The following is a 16,318-nucleotide window of genomic DNA, read 5'->3' on the forward strand; positions in this document are numbered from 1 at the left end:
AGCCACCTTCCTCACAGCTGCAAAGCCAGCCGCCTGCCTGTATGGCTTCCCTGTCTACACCTTTATCCATTTATCCATCATCAGTGGACACACAGATTGTTTTCATGTCTTGGCTATAGTGAATAATGCTGCAGTGAACTTGGGAGCATGCATATCTCTTCAAGGCACTGATTTCATTTTCTTTGGGAATATATCCAGAAGAGGGATTCCTGGATCACATGGTAGTTCCATTTTTAATTTTTTGAGAAACCTCCGTAACATTTTCCATAGTGGCTGCACCATATTGCATTCCCACCAACGGTGCACCAGAGTTCCATTTTCTCCACATCCCCACACTTGTTAACTTCTATTATTCTGATCATAGCCGTCCCAACAGGTGACATCTCATTGCCTACCAGCACTTCTGATACCAGCTCCTTCCCGTCTTCTCTGTGTCTGTCTCTGGTACCAAAAGCTGTAAGGAACGGCAGAACCTTAAATCTGTAATTCAGAGGTCCGAGAAATAAGCAAGAACATAGAAGGTTGAGGTGAATTAGGACAATAAAGTTACATAAAAGGGGAAAAGAGGTAACAACTGATCATTATTTGCAAATCTTTTCAGCAGGTGTCCATTTTTATAGGGACGCAAATACATGGCCGAGGGCAAGCAAGGAGGAAGAACGTCCCTTAATGTAGCATAATTACCACAGTCAAGTCTCAGGACCTCTCAGCAGGAGCTCTTATGCTATCACAGCATTTCATTTTCCAAGAATAACTGTGCCCTTGTGAGTCAGCCATGGTTGGCCATGGCCAATTTTCACATTCATTTATGTTAAAAGTGCTCTTCATGGAAAACCTTCTCCTTATGAACCTTGTCCACAAGACACAAGTGGCATTTTAGATAACCCAGTGCATTCTGTCTACAAACACAGGCCAGGTTGCCCCCAGCACCTGGCCCTGCACGCTGGGTTCTTCTGGAACATCTGTCAATGACACAGAGCATTGCTTTTTTGCCACCTCCTGAGAGGGGTGAGGTACAGGAGGGAGGAGTCGGGGTAGGTGGGAACTTTGACAGCTACCTGGCCTGGGCAGTGGTGGGCTATCCTTCATCCATCATCCATGTCTCTGTTTCAGAGCCCATCCAGGGGGCTCAACAGCCAACGATGAAGCCTCTTTTTCGAGAGCATCTTTGTTCATCCAAACATTTACCCAGAATCTGCCATGGGTAGACCCTGGGCTGGACACTGAAAATCCAAAGACAAAAGTAAGACATAAGACATGGTCCTGCCTTAAGGAGCTTGTGGGCAGGTCAGGGCAGCGTACAGTGTAGGAAGTGTCACCACGGAGCTCTGTCCGCTGCCGTGGGGACACAGATCAGGGCACCGACCCCACCTGGCAGCACGGCACTGGGTCTTACTAGTAACATGGTCTCCAGGGGTGTGCCAGAGTCGATGGAAGGGGCCAGGGGAGGGCAGCCCAGGTAGAGTGCATACCTTTACCTTGGTCCAGAAACAGAAAGTGCCCAGTGGGCAGTGAACCAACCCCAAGCATCTTAGCTGCTAGACCCAGAGTGTGGGAAGTGAGGTTGGGGAATTAGCGTCCAGTCGCCAGGTTCTGTTGGCAGATGAAGGGACCGGTGGGCAAATGAAATGGCCTACAGAGAGAATTCAAAGTCAAGACTGAAACATAAGGTTCATTTCTCAAGCCTCCTTCCCTTTAGTGAACAGGCAAAACAGTTAAGAACACAGACCCGGAATCAGACAGGTAGAGGCTGGCGTCCTGACTTTGCTGCAAGTTAGTTTCTCTGCCTTTATTTTTTTATTTTATTTTTAAAATATAAATTTATTTATTTTATTTATTTAATTTTGGCTGCGTTGGGTCTTCGTTGCTGCCCGAGGGTTTCTCTAGTTGTGACGAGCATGGGCTGCTCTTAGTTGCGGTGCGTGGGCCTCTCACTGCGGTGGCTTCTCTTGTTGTGGAGCACGGGCTCTAGGCACACGGGCTTCAGTAGTTGTAGCACTCAGGCTCAGTAGTTGTGGCTTGCGGGCTCTAGAGTGCAGGCTCAGTAGTTGTGGTGCGTGGGCTTAGTTGCTCCACGGCATGTGGGATCTTCCCGGACCAGGGCTCGAACCCATGTCCCCTGCCTTGGCAGGCGGATTCTTAACCACTGCGTCACCAGGGAAGCCCCGTTTCTCTACCTTTAAAATGCAAATTGTATGAGGGACTGTATACACGGATCTGGTGTGAGGGGACCACAAGGAATAGCACTGGGACCTTGAGATTTATAGCAGCTGAGCCGTAAGCACCCTTAGACCCTCGGTGATTGGGGGAGGGAGAAAGCAGTTACCACACCCAAGGGAGTCTGGTAGAGTCCCCTCCCTTGAGAGCAGCCTGGCCCTCAGCCCAGGGGTATAACCAGCCTGAGCGCTGGATGGGAAGGCTCAGGACAACACTCACCCTGCCCTGACTTCCTCCTTCCTCCCTCATCTCCCCTGGGGCCCCCACTGGCCAACCCCCTACCAGACGCCAGGGAGTTCAACCCTCAGTCAACCCTCCGTACAGGTCAGCCTCCCGGGGACAGAGCAGAGCAGAGGGTGGCTCTGAAGGACACAGGGAAGGTGTTGGGGAAGCACACCTCTGGGGGGAGTGAGGGGTTTTTTGTTTTCGTTTTTCTGTATTTTTTAATATTTTTTTAATTTTATTTTTTTTAATCCTTTTTTTTGGCCACACCACGCACCACGCGGCATGCGGGATCTAGTTCCCCGACCAGGGATTGAACCCGTGCCCCCTGCAATGGAAATGCAGAGTCCCAACCACTGGACCGCCAGGGAAGTGCCTGGGGGAGTGAAGTTTAAGTGAGATAATACAGCGAAGCACCTTGGTGCAGTTTTTGACCCCAAATAAGTGCTCAGTCGAAGCTGCACTAGAATCTAGTAGTATGTTTGTGTAAGTGTGCCAAGGTAGATGAGATGGCAGACTAATTAGCAAAGGGAAGACAGGAGGTGGGAGCATTCTCCCTAGATGGCCATCCTGAGGCTGGGATGGACGTGATGGATGAGCCCATGAAGGCGAGTTGCCCGTGTTGGGCGTGACCATCTGTTGTTGGGTTGTCAAGTTTAGATGTTATTCTGCACCATGGGCTTTTAGGCCCAGAACAATTGGGAGTGGCTTTATCGTCTTTGAGAACCCACAGTGAGATCATCTGTAGATTATTTAAATGGTCTGATAATGTGAAATATGAACGCAGAGATGAAATCTGCAAATGGGTGGATCCAGGACCACGGAAGTCAGCATTCTGTATATGGAGATAGAAACAACTCAAAGTCATTTCTCCTAATTGAACCCACCACACAAACCTGCTCACGAAATAGCCTGACCAGGGAACTCTGAATCTTCTAGATCTGAGGAAGATTCTACAACTTCTCCTTGCCCTTCTGTTCTGTTTCAGCCCTTATTTAAAAATTTTCTTTCTTAATTTTAACTTAGTCCCTAAACTCCATCCGTTTTCTTTCCTTCCATCCTCAGTACAGACACACAAACACAGTGTTCTTTACTCCCCCTCCCCCCCAAAAAGAGGAGCTAAAACCAGAAGAAATCAGGATTACTTTAAGAAAATTGGCACAGGAAGATTAAATCTTCCTTGGAATTTTCTTGAAGATTTTTTTTCCTTGAAAAGAAAGCCAAGCTATAAAGTAAAACACAGTCCGTTGTTAATAAACAAAAACCTCACATATCTAAAATTTCGTTATTTTCCGAGATGAACTAGCATTTTGCCCTGTCTGCTTTTCCTAATATGCACATTTCATTTAGCCCAAATCCTCATTATGGGAAACATTTCCGTATCCATCTCTCAGCTGCAGGCTTTCCTGGGTAGTGAAATATGTGCCTCGTGGTTTCAGAAGCACTGGCTCTTACTTCGCCAAAAGCAGAAAATCTTTAAAAATGAAATTTTCCAGGCACTTAGCCCCTAAATCAACCTTGTAGAGATAGATGATTCTGAATCTTATCAGCCCACAGAATGTCTCACAGCCTTTAAAAGTGTCATCGGCCGTTCCCCTGTGCAGCACGACCAGTTATGCTGTGTAGGGCGGCAGGAGCGACTGAAAATTTGTACTAAAAGCTGTGTTTTGAACCTACGTTAAATTTCTTACTTGCTGGCAGCCTAAATCCCTCGAAGGCCTGGAGTCTGTTGATTCCCGTTCACTTGTTCTCATTAAACTGGTCTCTAGGCTGTAGCTGTGCTTTGAACAAAGTTGGGCTGCGTGGGAAGATTCAGAGCTCATCTGGGGGCGGGACTCTCTCGCTGTGGCTGCTGCCGCCCTGTGGGTTGTCTTGGGCCCGGAACCAAGTTCTGCGCCATCCAGCTTTGCGCTTGGCCTTCCAGAATCCAGCCTTGCCCTCTGCTCTGTCCGTCACTTATGGCCGCAGCCTCAGTCTCACCCCTTCCCGATGTCCAGTCCCAACCAGAGGCTGCCCCTGCCTGCCCGCTGTGGGCCTCAAGTATGGACCAGCGAAACAAATTGGGGGAGGAAGCATAGACCCACAGCATCTTAAAGCCAGAAAGAATATTAGGAATTTTCTAGTCTGGCCTCTTCGTGTTTAGATGAGGACATTTTGGTCCAGAAAATGCATCATTGGCCTTTAATGGTAAAGGTCATCTCAGAGCCCGTAGCAGACCTGGGAGTGAGAACCCACCGTTTCATGGCACGAATTGTATTTGGGGTATTTAACAAAAATTCCTACTTCTATTATGACTGTCAGTACCTCTAGAACTAGAAGTTTCTTGCACCAACATCCTAGTATCCTCTTTTTTTTTCCTTTCTTAAATGTTTTTTGGCCGTGCCATGTGTCTTGCAGGATCTTAGTTCCCCAACCGGGGATCAAACCCACGCCCTCGGCAATGAAAGTGCCGAATCCTAACCACTCGACCACCAGGGAATTCCCATACGATCTTTTAAAAATCAACTTTGAAACAGTTCAGTGGAAAAAGGGTCATGGTATTAAAATTTATGTCACTTCTGCTTATTGCATATTAATGGGCAAAACTGTAACCTTCCAGATACCTGAATTGGGCATGGTAGGGTGATACTCTGCAGTTTGGGGCCACTTGTGGCAATTTGGTGACTCAAGTGTATAAAATTTCCCTTTCTTCCTCTGATGATTTTATTAAGTAAAAATGAACCTGGAAAGGTTTTGAAATGTATACCAAACATATATTTTGTTTGTTTCACTAACCCATCATCTATTAGGGACCATGTCCCAGGCAGTAAGATCAATAACGTTTATACACAGAGGGCGGCCTGGTAGGTGTTCAGGGCGTGCAGGACTCTGGTGAATAACGTGCAAAGCGTTAAGATGTAACGCTTTGTAAAGTCGATGTAACACAATGTAAAGTCACCACCAGGGTTAACCCTTTTAGCTACCTGTGAAGTCACAATTTTACTTCTGTGCCATGTGTGCCCAGAGAACATGTGGGTCCTTTGCTGAGACTGTGTCTGTAGCACACACGGTGCAGGCTTCCTCCACTCCAGTGAAGACAGCTCTTCCTCCCAGGCAGGATGTCAAGCCACCACGTGGTGTTGGGTCCTCAGCCGGTTCAGATCCTCACAAGAGATCCGCTTGTCTTCCAGGCTCTGCGGCTACCCTCCTTTCTATGATGAAAATGACTCCAAGCTCTTTGAGCAGATTCTCAAGGCGGAATATGAATTCGACTCCCCCTACTGGGATGACATCTCTGACTCCGGTAGGTCTCTCGGCTCCTGGTGGGCGGCTCCTGGGACCCCGACACCCAGCCCACCTGAGTCTCCAACAGTCCCCGGGGGCTCAGAACGGTCCTGAGGCTCCCGAGGATGCTACGCACTTAGATTTGACTTGAGAAGCGAGGAGAGGTTGGGACACGTGTGGGACACGTGCCCTGAGCCAGGCTGAGGGATGGGGACTCACTCCTCCACCACTCCTGGCCATACGCTGATCTGGGTGCTCTGGAGTGGGACAGTATTAGCTCGAGTTCATTGAGCTTACTTACTGTGTGCTGTGCACTCTAAACTCCACACGTGTGCCTAGTTCACCCAGTCCTCAGGATAGCCTATCAGGTGGGGATTACTATTAGTCCCATTTGGCAGATGAGGAAACTGAGGCCCCAGAAGGTGAAATAACAGCTAGTAAGTGGCAGAGCTGGGGTTTGAACCCACGCCCTCACTCCAGAGCCTGAGTCTCAGCTACTGTGCCACACAAAACATTCTCAGGGAAGTTCACCATTTTTCCTCGTCAGGGATAAAAATCAGACCCAGGGCTCACGTAAGCGGATGGAATGTCTCCAGCCTCAGTTTCCTCCCTGACAAGATGAGGATGGCAATAATACCACTCCCACCCTGGTGGGTGGTGTAAGGATCATATGAAATAATGAATGAGCTATTCAAATATCCCATTTTATTATTTGTGTTATTTCCTCCTAACTGGAAATGCCCTGCTTTCTTCCTCAATCTTCCAAAACCTGGGACTGGGCTATATAGTTCTCCAAAGCTTGCAGGAAAGAGCCACATGGGGAGTAGTTTACTTCTGAGTCAGGAAGGGCCCCAGCTGTCCCCCAGAAGTCCAGCCCTGTGGGCAGTGAGCTGCCAGACGCCACAAGGTGACAGATTTCCTGCCTGGCACGTGTCATCTTCTGGTTCTGGGTCCCAACCTCTCATGTTCTCAGTGTCCTGCTCTGGGTCATACCTGGTCCTGGGCCTCCAAGCAGTTTTGCCTCCCCACAAGGGCACATCTCCTGCACCGTAATTTCCTGCTCGCTGTTTGTAATCACCCACGGGGGCTGCAGAGGGGGCTTCTGGAGGACTGTGCATCCACAGTGGGTGCTCGGGCGACTTTGTTGAATCAGTGAGCTCCTAACGTGAGGACGTCAACAAAACAGCTCCCTAAGGCAGCAGTGAGCTGAGTGAGAGGCACCTGGTGACAAAGATATTTCACCTTTTCCCTGAAACAAAGGCGCCACTAGCTGCCAGTGGGGAGGGACTTCGAGCTGGGAAGGCAGGGTCCCAGGCCTGGCTGGGCTGCCTCCTCGTTCACTGGGTCACCACTCAGAAACCCAAACCTTGTCTTCCCTTTTCCCCAGATGCTGGTACCACCTGCCTTTTTGTCCCAGGTCCCGAGTGTCCATGGAAGGCTGATCTCGTGTTTCCATGGTACCCTTGATACCCACAGAGGCACCCTGGTATCATATTGTCATATCTCAAGCCACATACTGACTCCCCCTCTTGTGCCTTCCTTTTGAACAGCAAAAGACTTCATTCGGAGCCTGATGGAGAAAGATCCAAATAAAAGATACACATGCGAGCAGGCAGCTCGGCACCCGTGGTAAGAAGAATCACCCACTAGAGAGGCCGGTCAGCTGGGGCTTCGTTGTGAAAGCCACGGGTGAAGCTTGCATCCCATCTGGCCGGTGGCTTTCGAGGACACAGTCTTCTGAAGGCACTAATTGCAGATGCACAAAAGATAGCCATAGCTTTTTCGCTTCATGTGAAGTGTTTTAGGATCATTTCTAGTTAAGGTGATTCCCAAAGGAGGCATTAAGAGTGGAGTCTTATTCCTTGAACTTATTATTCAGTCCGTAAGTGAATTGAGGTCACGTGTTCTTTTCCTTTTAAGATGCTCTTCAAGTTAGTGTTTCTTCACCTCCAGAGGGATGAGCTGATAGTTTACGACATCCTGGACTACATTTCCTGCGGTGCCCTGAGGCCACCTTGTTTTTGTGCCACTTACTAGGGTTGAACCCAGTGACTTTGGGTTTATACTTCTCTGAGCCTGAATTTTCTCATCTTTAAAGTGAGAATAACAATACCTAGTTTACAGGATTGAAGTAAGCAGTGACTGAGATCCTGCACACACAGAAAGGGTTTAGTGCATCAGGCACGTAGCAGTTGCGTCATTAAGCTCTTCTTATTAAAGCACCGTGAGCCTCCTTTTTGAAACAAAGGCCAGGAGTAGTAAAATAGCCGATACAATGCGCAGACCCTTGACTTCAGGAGAAATCCGCCCCAACCAGTCCTCTAGAACACTGTTCCCTGTTGATTCTACCGTCTCGTCTCCTGCAGCAATTTCTCCGGATGCTCATATGCTGATTAACCTTCCAAAGGGGACCTGCCCAAGGTCCTTTCCTGATGAGTTTCACAGAATTTTAATGTATAATAACAGCCGTCATTTATCATCTATGATGTCCCAGGCCCTGTGCTAATCATATTAAAATATCACCGCATTTCTTCCTTTACGATAATCCTGTAAGGTAGACTTTTGTCTCCATTTCTGAGATAAGGAAATATATGTAGAAAGATAAAGAAACTTAGCCAACAGGACACAACTAGCTAACAGCAAAGCCAGAAATGTTTCCAGGCAGAACTGTCAGATTCCAAAATGATGCTCTTTACCCCAAACTGACAGGAGAAGGAAAGGGGAAGGAAGGAATTTTCTGAAAAGGAGGCAGTTTTGATTGTGTGTCAGCCTGATATTTTTTTAATAAGTCACTTTGGATGATAGGTCAAAGTATGTGACAGCGAAGATATGAAAGTTTTTCTTATTTTATAAACAGTTGGCTTTTACAGCTGTATGAGACTTTTTCCCAGTTTTACAGAGAGATAGTTGGCATGCAGCACTGTATAAGTTTAAGGTGTTAGAGCATAATAACTTGGCATCCGTATATGTTGCAAAATGACTACCACAATAAGTTTACTTAATATCCATTGCCTAATGTTAGTTACAAAAAATGTTTGCCTTGTGGCGAGAACTTTCAGGATTTACTCTTAACAACTTTCAAGTATGCCATAAAGCAGCGTTAACCGTTGTCACCCGGTTGTACATTACAACCGCAGTACTTATTTATCTTTCATGTAGGAGGCTTTTGAGGTTATCTTAGAGAGGAGGAAAGTGACCTCAAAAGAAGGGAAGTGATTTGCTTCCTAGAACTCGTTCACTGATCCAGCCTCACTCTGTGGAAGGCAGGAAGGCCAGTTAAAACCTCATCTCTCCTTCACCAGACATTTTTGGAAAAAAAACAAAGAAGAGAAAGGTCAGTTTCACTGTCAGGGGCCTGGCCGAGGGGCAAGGTGGGCTCAGAATCAAGCAGGACTTCACGGAGATGCCAGCCTCGCGCTGTGAGAAGCCTGTCCCCGGGCCGTCCAGGGTAGGGCGGGGATTCCAGGCTGGGCCAGCCAGGGGGGCTTCAACTGTGCACCCTCCTCAGCGTTCATGGAGACCCTCCCCTCCCCGGATTCCAGCCAGCCAAGCTGCGGCGGCCACAGGAACTGGGATGGATCCCAGGAGTTTGGGATACCCACCAGGCATCACCAAGCCTGTCTTGAGCAGGTGACTAGAAAAGCGTACAGTCAGAGCCGTGCAGGTAGGACAGACCGTGTACGAAACACAAAAACACCCAAAGGCGAGGGGAAGAGCTTAGCGATCTGTGCGTGGAGAGCCAGGCAGGCCTGATGGGGCGGAATTGATATAAACGCCACGTCCTTTGTTAGGTTAGAGGCAAAGACGGGGAAGCGAGAGCGAGTCGGGAGACCCAGATGAAATGGGGGTGCCTGTAGCTTTACATGTGTGTGTGTGTGCGGATTCATAAGGGAAGTCTTCTGTCTCAGGGGCGTTGTTCAGTTCCTAGGACAGTCAGGGTGGCATCCAAGGTCCCTTCCAGTGCTAAGACTCCATGCCTCCGGTCTTGTGGGTGAATGATGCTGAAGCTGGGCGTGCTGAGCATCCCACGTGATCCCTGGCCGACGGGAGCAGCAGCGTGATCGCGGTGCCTATTTTTTTAAGTTCTTTCCTCTCTTTTCTTTCTTTCTTTCTTTCTTTCTTTTTTTTTTAACACCTTTATTGGAGTATAATTTACATGGTTGTGTTAGTTGCTGCTGCAGAACAAAGTGAATCAGCTCTACATATATGTGTATCCCCGCGCAGTTGCCTGTTTGAGGAAGGCCGTGAGCTGTCGTGAGCCGAGGTGGCGTTACCTCCAGGAAGAGTGTTTAACAGCGGCCTCTGGGCCACCGTGTGCCCCGCTTGGTTCTCACCCAGCGGCAGCGCGCCCTGGCTCTGTGGGAAGTGAGCACGGAACATTCCTAGAATAACTGAAAATTTGCATTTTCCTCCCCTCTCAGCCTTTTGCTCACCCACAGGGAAGGGAGTCTCCCTGCCACCCTGCCACCCGGCCTGTTTGGTTTGGAGTGGGCTCTGCCCCTCGTCAGTGCTCAGTCCGAGAATTCTATCCTTCCTACCACTTCTGCCCCCTGGTTTCCAAGAAAGAGCTGACCACCCCAGGGTGGAGCTGGCCTTCTTTTCTGAGGATGCAGCTGTTACAAACAGGAGGAAACACTCATGTGAGGCCTCCAGGAGGAGAGGCTGAATAACGACATCTGCTCCCCAGCTTCCTCGTGCCTGGGCTCTCGGGTGGATTTGCTTTCACGCATTTCTCTTCACTGATGTGCATCTGGGGAAAGCAGGCAATTGACAGTTGTTGGAAATGGAAACCTGACTGGCCTTGGTTCGTTTCTGAGTATCCTCTGAGCTGTGTATTTTCAGCCCTGCTGGGAAAACTAGAGGAGTCTATTTAGGGGGGTCTTGCTCTGAGCTGGGAATAGCAGGCTGTACGGTATTCTAAACTTAGGCCCAGCCTGGCACAGACTTACCTTCCAGAGTCCACCAGCCGTGTTTTCGGTTCCTAAAAGGAAAGGCTGGTGGTGGGAACATATTTTTTATCCAGGGCTGGTTTGCTATCTGAATAAGCCCCAGGCTTGTTCCTCTCACGTCCTAAATTGGTTGAACACGGCAGTCTGTGCCCAGTCTGGTCTGTGTGCAGGGCCCTCGGAGTCTGGGACCTGAGGGCCTCTGCCAGCTACCTGCCAGCCAGAAATTATGGTCAGTGTCCCCAGCATCTGTCTGCCCCTTAACAGTTCCGAGATCCAAGAAATTACTTCTGAGGCATCAGGCGTCAGCTCAGAATTGAATAGTTTGGTGCTAAAGGAAAGGGAGGATGGATGGCTTCAAGCCCAGAAGAGACTGAGCAAAATGCAACTTCCTGTGAGATTGGGGGAGGCCAAGCGGTCAAATGTAGAGCGAGGGTGGCATTGAGGTTGAGAAGGGATGTGAGAGAGAAGAATGGGCTGGAGGGGAAAAAAAAAAAAAAGAACGGGCTGGAGGGACCCCCAACTCATCAACGAGACTGGCGACTGTAAGCCCAGAGAGAAGAGAGAGGTGTAAGAACGGATGGGGGGCAGGGCGGGGGGCGGGGGCGGAGAGAAGAGGTGTGATGAAGCAGAGGGAGGAAGTAATAGGATGAGGGGGGACTCTGAGGACAGGAGGTCGAAACTAAACCTCCCTTCCTCCCTGCTAATAGAAGACTAAGGTCAAGCAAGAACTAGAGAAAAGATTGCCCAGTGTTGTAAAGGACCCAGTGGAAGGCAGCGGCGACATGGTTCTGAGAACTTTTCTAGGAAATGCAGGAGTAGGTGTGCCAAGCAGGGCCGAGCTGAGGCTGGGAACCCTGTCACTGAGCACAGAGAAGGTGAGGGGCCCCAGGGGGAGGGAAGGGAGTGGAACGTGGCAGAGCTCAGGTCAGCCGGGATGGAGCCAGAAGGGAGCAGTGGGCCCCGGGTGTGAGCGGGTCCATGGACCAGAGATCCTGGGGATGCCAGAGAGGGGCTGGGGGGAGGAAGCTGCGGGGGAGACCCTGGGTAGGGGTCTGGTGCTCAGATCAGGTGGGGGGACATGCTTGAGACCTCAGAGGTGAGACATGGCGGGTGGGAAGCTGGGGGAGGGGGAGAAAGAAGGGAGCTGAATTCAGGTTGTGTTGTCCTTGTGGACTCTGATGTTGCAGGAATGGGGGTGAAAAGGGGAGGAAGGGGGAGCCGGGCAGGGTGGCCCACCATGAAGGTGCTGTCCCATCCTGGAGGGGGTGCAGGGTACGGAGGTGGGACCGGGCTTGGAGTGCAGTGGTGGTGGGTCATGGACGTTCAGACAAGAGCTGTGCGTTGAAATAAGCAGCCTGGAGGGGCAGTGACATGCCATCCTCTCAGCAAACCTGTGGGAGGGGACAGGACATGGCTTCCCCAGGAAAGCAGCTTGGGGCCCAGTGTCAGATGCCCCCCTCCCCGCAAGAAACCCTCTTGAGAAGCATCTTTGCCTCCATTTCAGGATCGCTGGTGACACAGCCCTCAGCAAAAACATCCACGAGTCGGTCAGCGCCCAGATCCGGAAGAACTTTGCCAAAAGCAAGTGGAGAGTAAGTCCTGTGTCTCCTACATTCCCAGTGAACTTAACCACTCAAACGAAACTGGCCCTACAGTTCAAGCATTTTTTTATTTCTAAGTGTTACTATCCCCCGAGTTTGATGAGAATCCCCATAGCCTCACCCAAATGTGTGCTAATTTTAACCGATAAGGATTAAGACTTGACGAGAGCATCGTGGTGTGAGAGGGATAAAGTGTATGATTTAATAATATCTCCCCTCTGCGATCCAAAAATAGCAATATTGCCAGCTTTTCCTCATTTTCTGTTTCTTAAGAACATAATCCCTGTTGTCTTCCTTCACTTTGCTGGAACTTTGAAGGGTTGACTATTATTAAAGTGACATAAAAAGGGGAAAAAAACCCCAGGAAATCTCAGTTGAGCTCATCAATACATTCTGGTAAAAATGTGATGGATTTAAACCATTACCCTATGTTCTCATAGCATGGGTAATTAAGAGCTGGCTGTTTTTGCACGAGAGCCAACAACTAGAGACTACACAGACAGTAATTCCACTGACCTACTTTATTCACAGGAAACGCTGTTATTTAGGAGAAAACACCAATAATCAGAAAATTTAAACGCTTAAAATATATGTTAAGGTACTCTATTATTATAATACACCTTTTGTTCTAGAAGTCATTCTCTTAAATTATGGAGGGAACTGGCTTACGTTTACTCTATATTCTACGGTATTATGTCAGAAGAAAAATACTCTTTTCATCTCCAAAATATATTTTCTTGGGGGGAGAGGGTCAAAGGATGAATGTACTTTTGGAAGAAGAGGCAACATCAGTTTCCTTTCTAGTGGATCGTGAGACCGTTTCCAGAAGTTTGACCTGCTTAGGGTAACAGGATAAATGATAGGAGACAGTCTCGGTCTTTTCTAATTAGCTGGAATATTTTGTCTGCTTTTCCCCTTTCTTAAATTCCAGCAAGCGTTTAATGCCACGGCCGTCGTGAGACATATGAGAAAACTACATCTTGGCAGCAGCCTGGACAGTTCAAATGCAAGTGTTTCAAGCAGCCTCAGTCTGGCCAGCCAAAAAGATTGTGCGTATGTAGCAAAAACAGAACTTTCCAACTGGCGTTTGAGACAAATCTGGTAGGGAGAGAGGGGGAACTCTCGTTTGCTGAGTAGCTACTGTTTGTTGGGATCTGTTAATACGTGATCTTATTGAATACTCCCAACAATCCTATTCACTATTTTTTTAATATTTTTTCAAATTTAGTTATTTCATATTTCTACAACCGTAGCTACTGTTGTTTCCATTTATAAGAAATCTGCGGCTCAAGTCCCACACAGCCACGTGTGTGTGGACAAAAGCCCGACACTTTCTCATCCATCTCCTTATGTTCTGATTTGCTTCTCATTGGGCATCACTCTTAGGGACTGAGGAAGGGATGGCAGAGACTCATATGACAGTCTGATCTCATTGACTTTTAAAATGTATTTTCTTTTTTTTTTCTTCTGAGAATCATTTGAGCTAATTTATACGAAGTGCGTTGGCTTTCGTTGTCCTTCACCTGTGCGTGGGATAGTACATCACAGGGGACACACTCACACCCTCCTTATTTTTCTCTCCCACTCTCCATTCTATATTTCTCTTAATCTCATACTAGGCCTTTCCATGGGCTCCTCTGCACTGCAGAGAAGTTGCCTTGATCGTCCCTGTAGGCCTTCATTTCCATAATCATTGAGACCCTTCAGTTTGGTCTCACTCTGAGCATCACACTCCTTCCTGTTTGCCTCAAAAAAGGTTCCCCTCCTCTTTAAATAGCCCTCCCACCTCATTCCGGAATGTCCAGCCCTTAAGTTTTCCCGGGAAATCTCCATGAGCATCCCCTGACACAACTGCACGCTGCTTTAGGCCCACATTTACGTCTCAGGGCAAATCCTTTCCACCCTCTGGTCAAAGGAAACCCCACAATCTGTCGTTTACTTGAAGATTCAGACAGTGGCTCTGACAGCAAAGCCATCTTAGTGATTTACTTTATGGCTATCCCGGTGTTCGAGCCCACCGAGTTCACGGTGACAGGGGTGAGGGGTGTACTGCTGCAGCTAGGAAGATCATCCCATGTGAGAACATTCTGATGCCAACACATTTGCTTGCGGAGCATTGGAGGTGCAGCCCGTGAGGAATTTTTCCAGGCCAGGGGGCTGCCGAGTTCACACAGGACTCAGTCAGCAGCCCCGTTTCAATGTGCCCTATGTCACAAACGCTTCTTAGCCGAGAGTCCAGACCACACACCAAGCTGGGGTCAGAAGGGGGTATCACATTCTTTATTCACTCTTAAAATCCCTGCTTCTCAGCGCCGTTGTAAGAAATAAACAGTTCTTATAAGGACGGTATATATTCAATATCTAGCCCAATGCCTAGTATGTAGTAAGTGCTCAGTAAATGGAACCCATCATACTATGGTGGCTAAACCATGTTGTATCCAAATACAAAGCAGTTATCCTTATTATTATAATGAAACAAGGAGGGAAGACCTGGGTCTAAGAAGAATTTGGATACACTGCAAATGTTTTCCTGTGGATAGGGAAAAATTTGGAGTCAAGTGCATAAAAGTTTGTGCCCCGCGACAAACCCTTGCAGCGGGAAGAGGGAGTGAGTAGATCCTTCTGAAGCTTTGAACTTCTTGTGTCTGCTGTCCCCCTGCAGGTCTGGCACCCTCCACGCTCTGTAGTTTCATGTCCTCTTCATCAGGGGTCTCAGGAATGGGAGCGGATCGGAGACCGAGGCCCACCACTGTGACGACAGTGCACTCTGGAAGCAAGTGACCGGCCCTACAGGTGGGGCCCAGGGGGTGAGGCCAGGGAAGGGGGCCCTCGGAGGCCCCCAGCGCCACCAGCCACTCCAGAGCCATCCCACCTTGCACGGTGCGCCTCCCTGCACAGGACTGGAAGACAGAAGTTTTTTACGGCCATATTTTATACTGCAATTCTGAAGTGTTCATTGCTCACAAAGTATACTGGCTCAAGGGAGCGGATTTGATAGGATCTGGTGCTGTACATACGAGTCTCGCAAAGCCCTAACAGAATGGACTTTCTCAGTTCCTCTCCCTCAGCCCTGTCGTTTCCGATCTTCTCGGTAGAGGTAACCGTCTATGTTGTATTTTTTCATTCATAACAAAAAAAGGTTTCAACTGGATTATTTAAGTATCGGTAAATATTGTGCATTAGGGTTTTTTTTTTCCTTTTAAGAAATATGTCCTTTTGAGCTATATTTCTTCCTTCCGTGCCCTGTACCTTTTGCTTGTCAGTAGTAGAATTTTATGTTAACCTTTAAGAGATTTTTTTTTTTCTTCCGAAGGGAATTTAAAAGTACTTTTAAAAATTCTAATAAGAGGATCCATCAAGAATCTGTTTCTGAGGTGAACAGTGCACTTTACTTCAGTTCCTTCTCCTTCTCTCCCCTTCTTCCTCGGAGGGGCAGTTTTCTGAGAAGACAACTCAGCCCTTCTGCAGCCTGTCTTCTCCCCGGGGGTGCGGGCACCGTGGGAGGGGGCCTGCAGAAAACCTTGCCTGGCAGCTTCTGCAGCAAAGCCCTCTCCAGCTGGAGACCCTGGGGCCTCTTGCCATCAGTGGTCAGAAATGAAGACGCCTGCTCTGCCAAGACGAAAGGCTAGACTTGCTGTGAAGGAGAGGACCCGCACTCCCCCAGCAAAGATTTATTAAGAGCCTCCCTGGCCGAAGGAGCACAGTGCCATTTTGTTTGGAGTGAATTTCCCACACAGCTCTCGTTTCTCACAAGGGGAGTGACGGCGTGGAAGCCCTGCTCTCAGCTATGCAGTTTTAAAATTAACCTCTCTGTTTTTTAAAAATGTATTTCTAATCTTACAACTGAAAATGGCCTCCAGCTTACACCAGTTGTTTCTGCAAATGTTTACGCTGTTTTTAGAGGCTGATCCAGAAGAGAGGAGAGGGAACTGGCCTTGGAAAAGGCTCCATTTATCTGGGTTGGTTAATGAGAGCAGGACAGTGGCCACTGCAGTGACGGCCGGAGACCCGGCAAGCAGGACAGTGGCCACTGCAGTGACGGCCGGAGACCACCCCAGCCAGGCC

General features: G+C 48.6%; 1 protein-coding gene across 1 annotated transcript in view; it reads left to right on the plus strand.

Moving 5' to 3' along the window:
- CAMK1D (calcium/calmodulin dependent protein kinase ID) overlaps positions 1-15,555 on the plus strand; it is a 410,151-nt gene extending 394,596 nt beyond the window's left edge. The window contains exons 7-11 of the mRNA XM_007452582.1: positions 5,610-5,722; positions 7,254-7,332; positions 12,157-12,244; positions 13,185-13,302; positions 14,916-15,555. Of these exons, the coding sequence (XP_007452644.1) occupies positions 5,610-5,722; positions 7,254-7,332; positions 12,157-12,244; positions 13,185-13,302; positions 14,916-15,034 (517 nt within the window). The 3' untranslated portion in view covers positions 15,035-15,555. The remainder of the gene's footprint in view (positions 1-5,609; positions 5,723-7,253; positions 7,333-12,156; positions 12,245-13,184; positions 13,303-14,915) is intronic.
- Positions 15,556-16,318: the final 763 nt, after the last annotated feature.

This window comes from Lipotes vexillifer, unplaced genomic scaffold, assembly GCF_000442215.2.
Source record: "Lipotes vexillifer unplaced genomic scaffold, Lipotes_vexillifer_v1.1 scaffold628, whole genome shotgun sequence".
Lineage (NCBI taxonomy): Eukaryota > Metazoa > Chordata > Mammalia > Artiodactyla > Lipotidae > Lipotes > Lipotes vexillifer.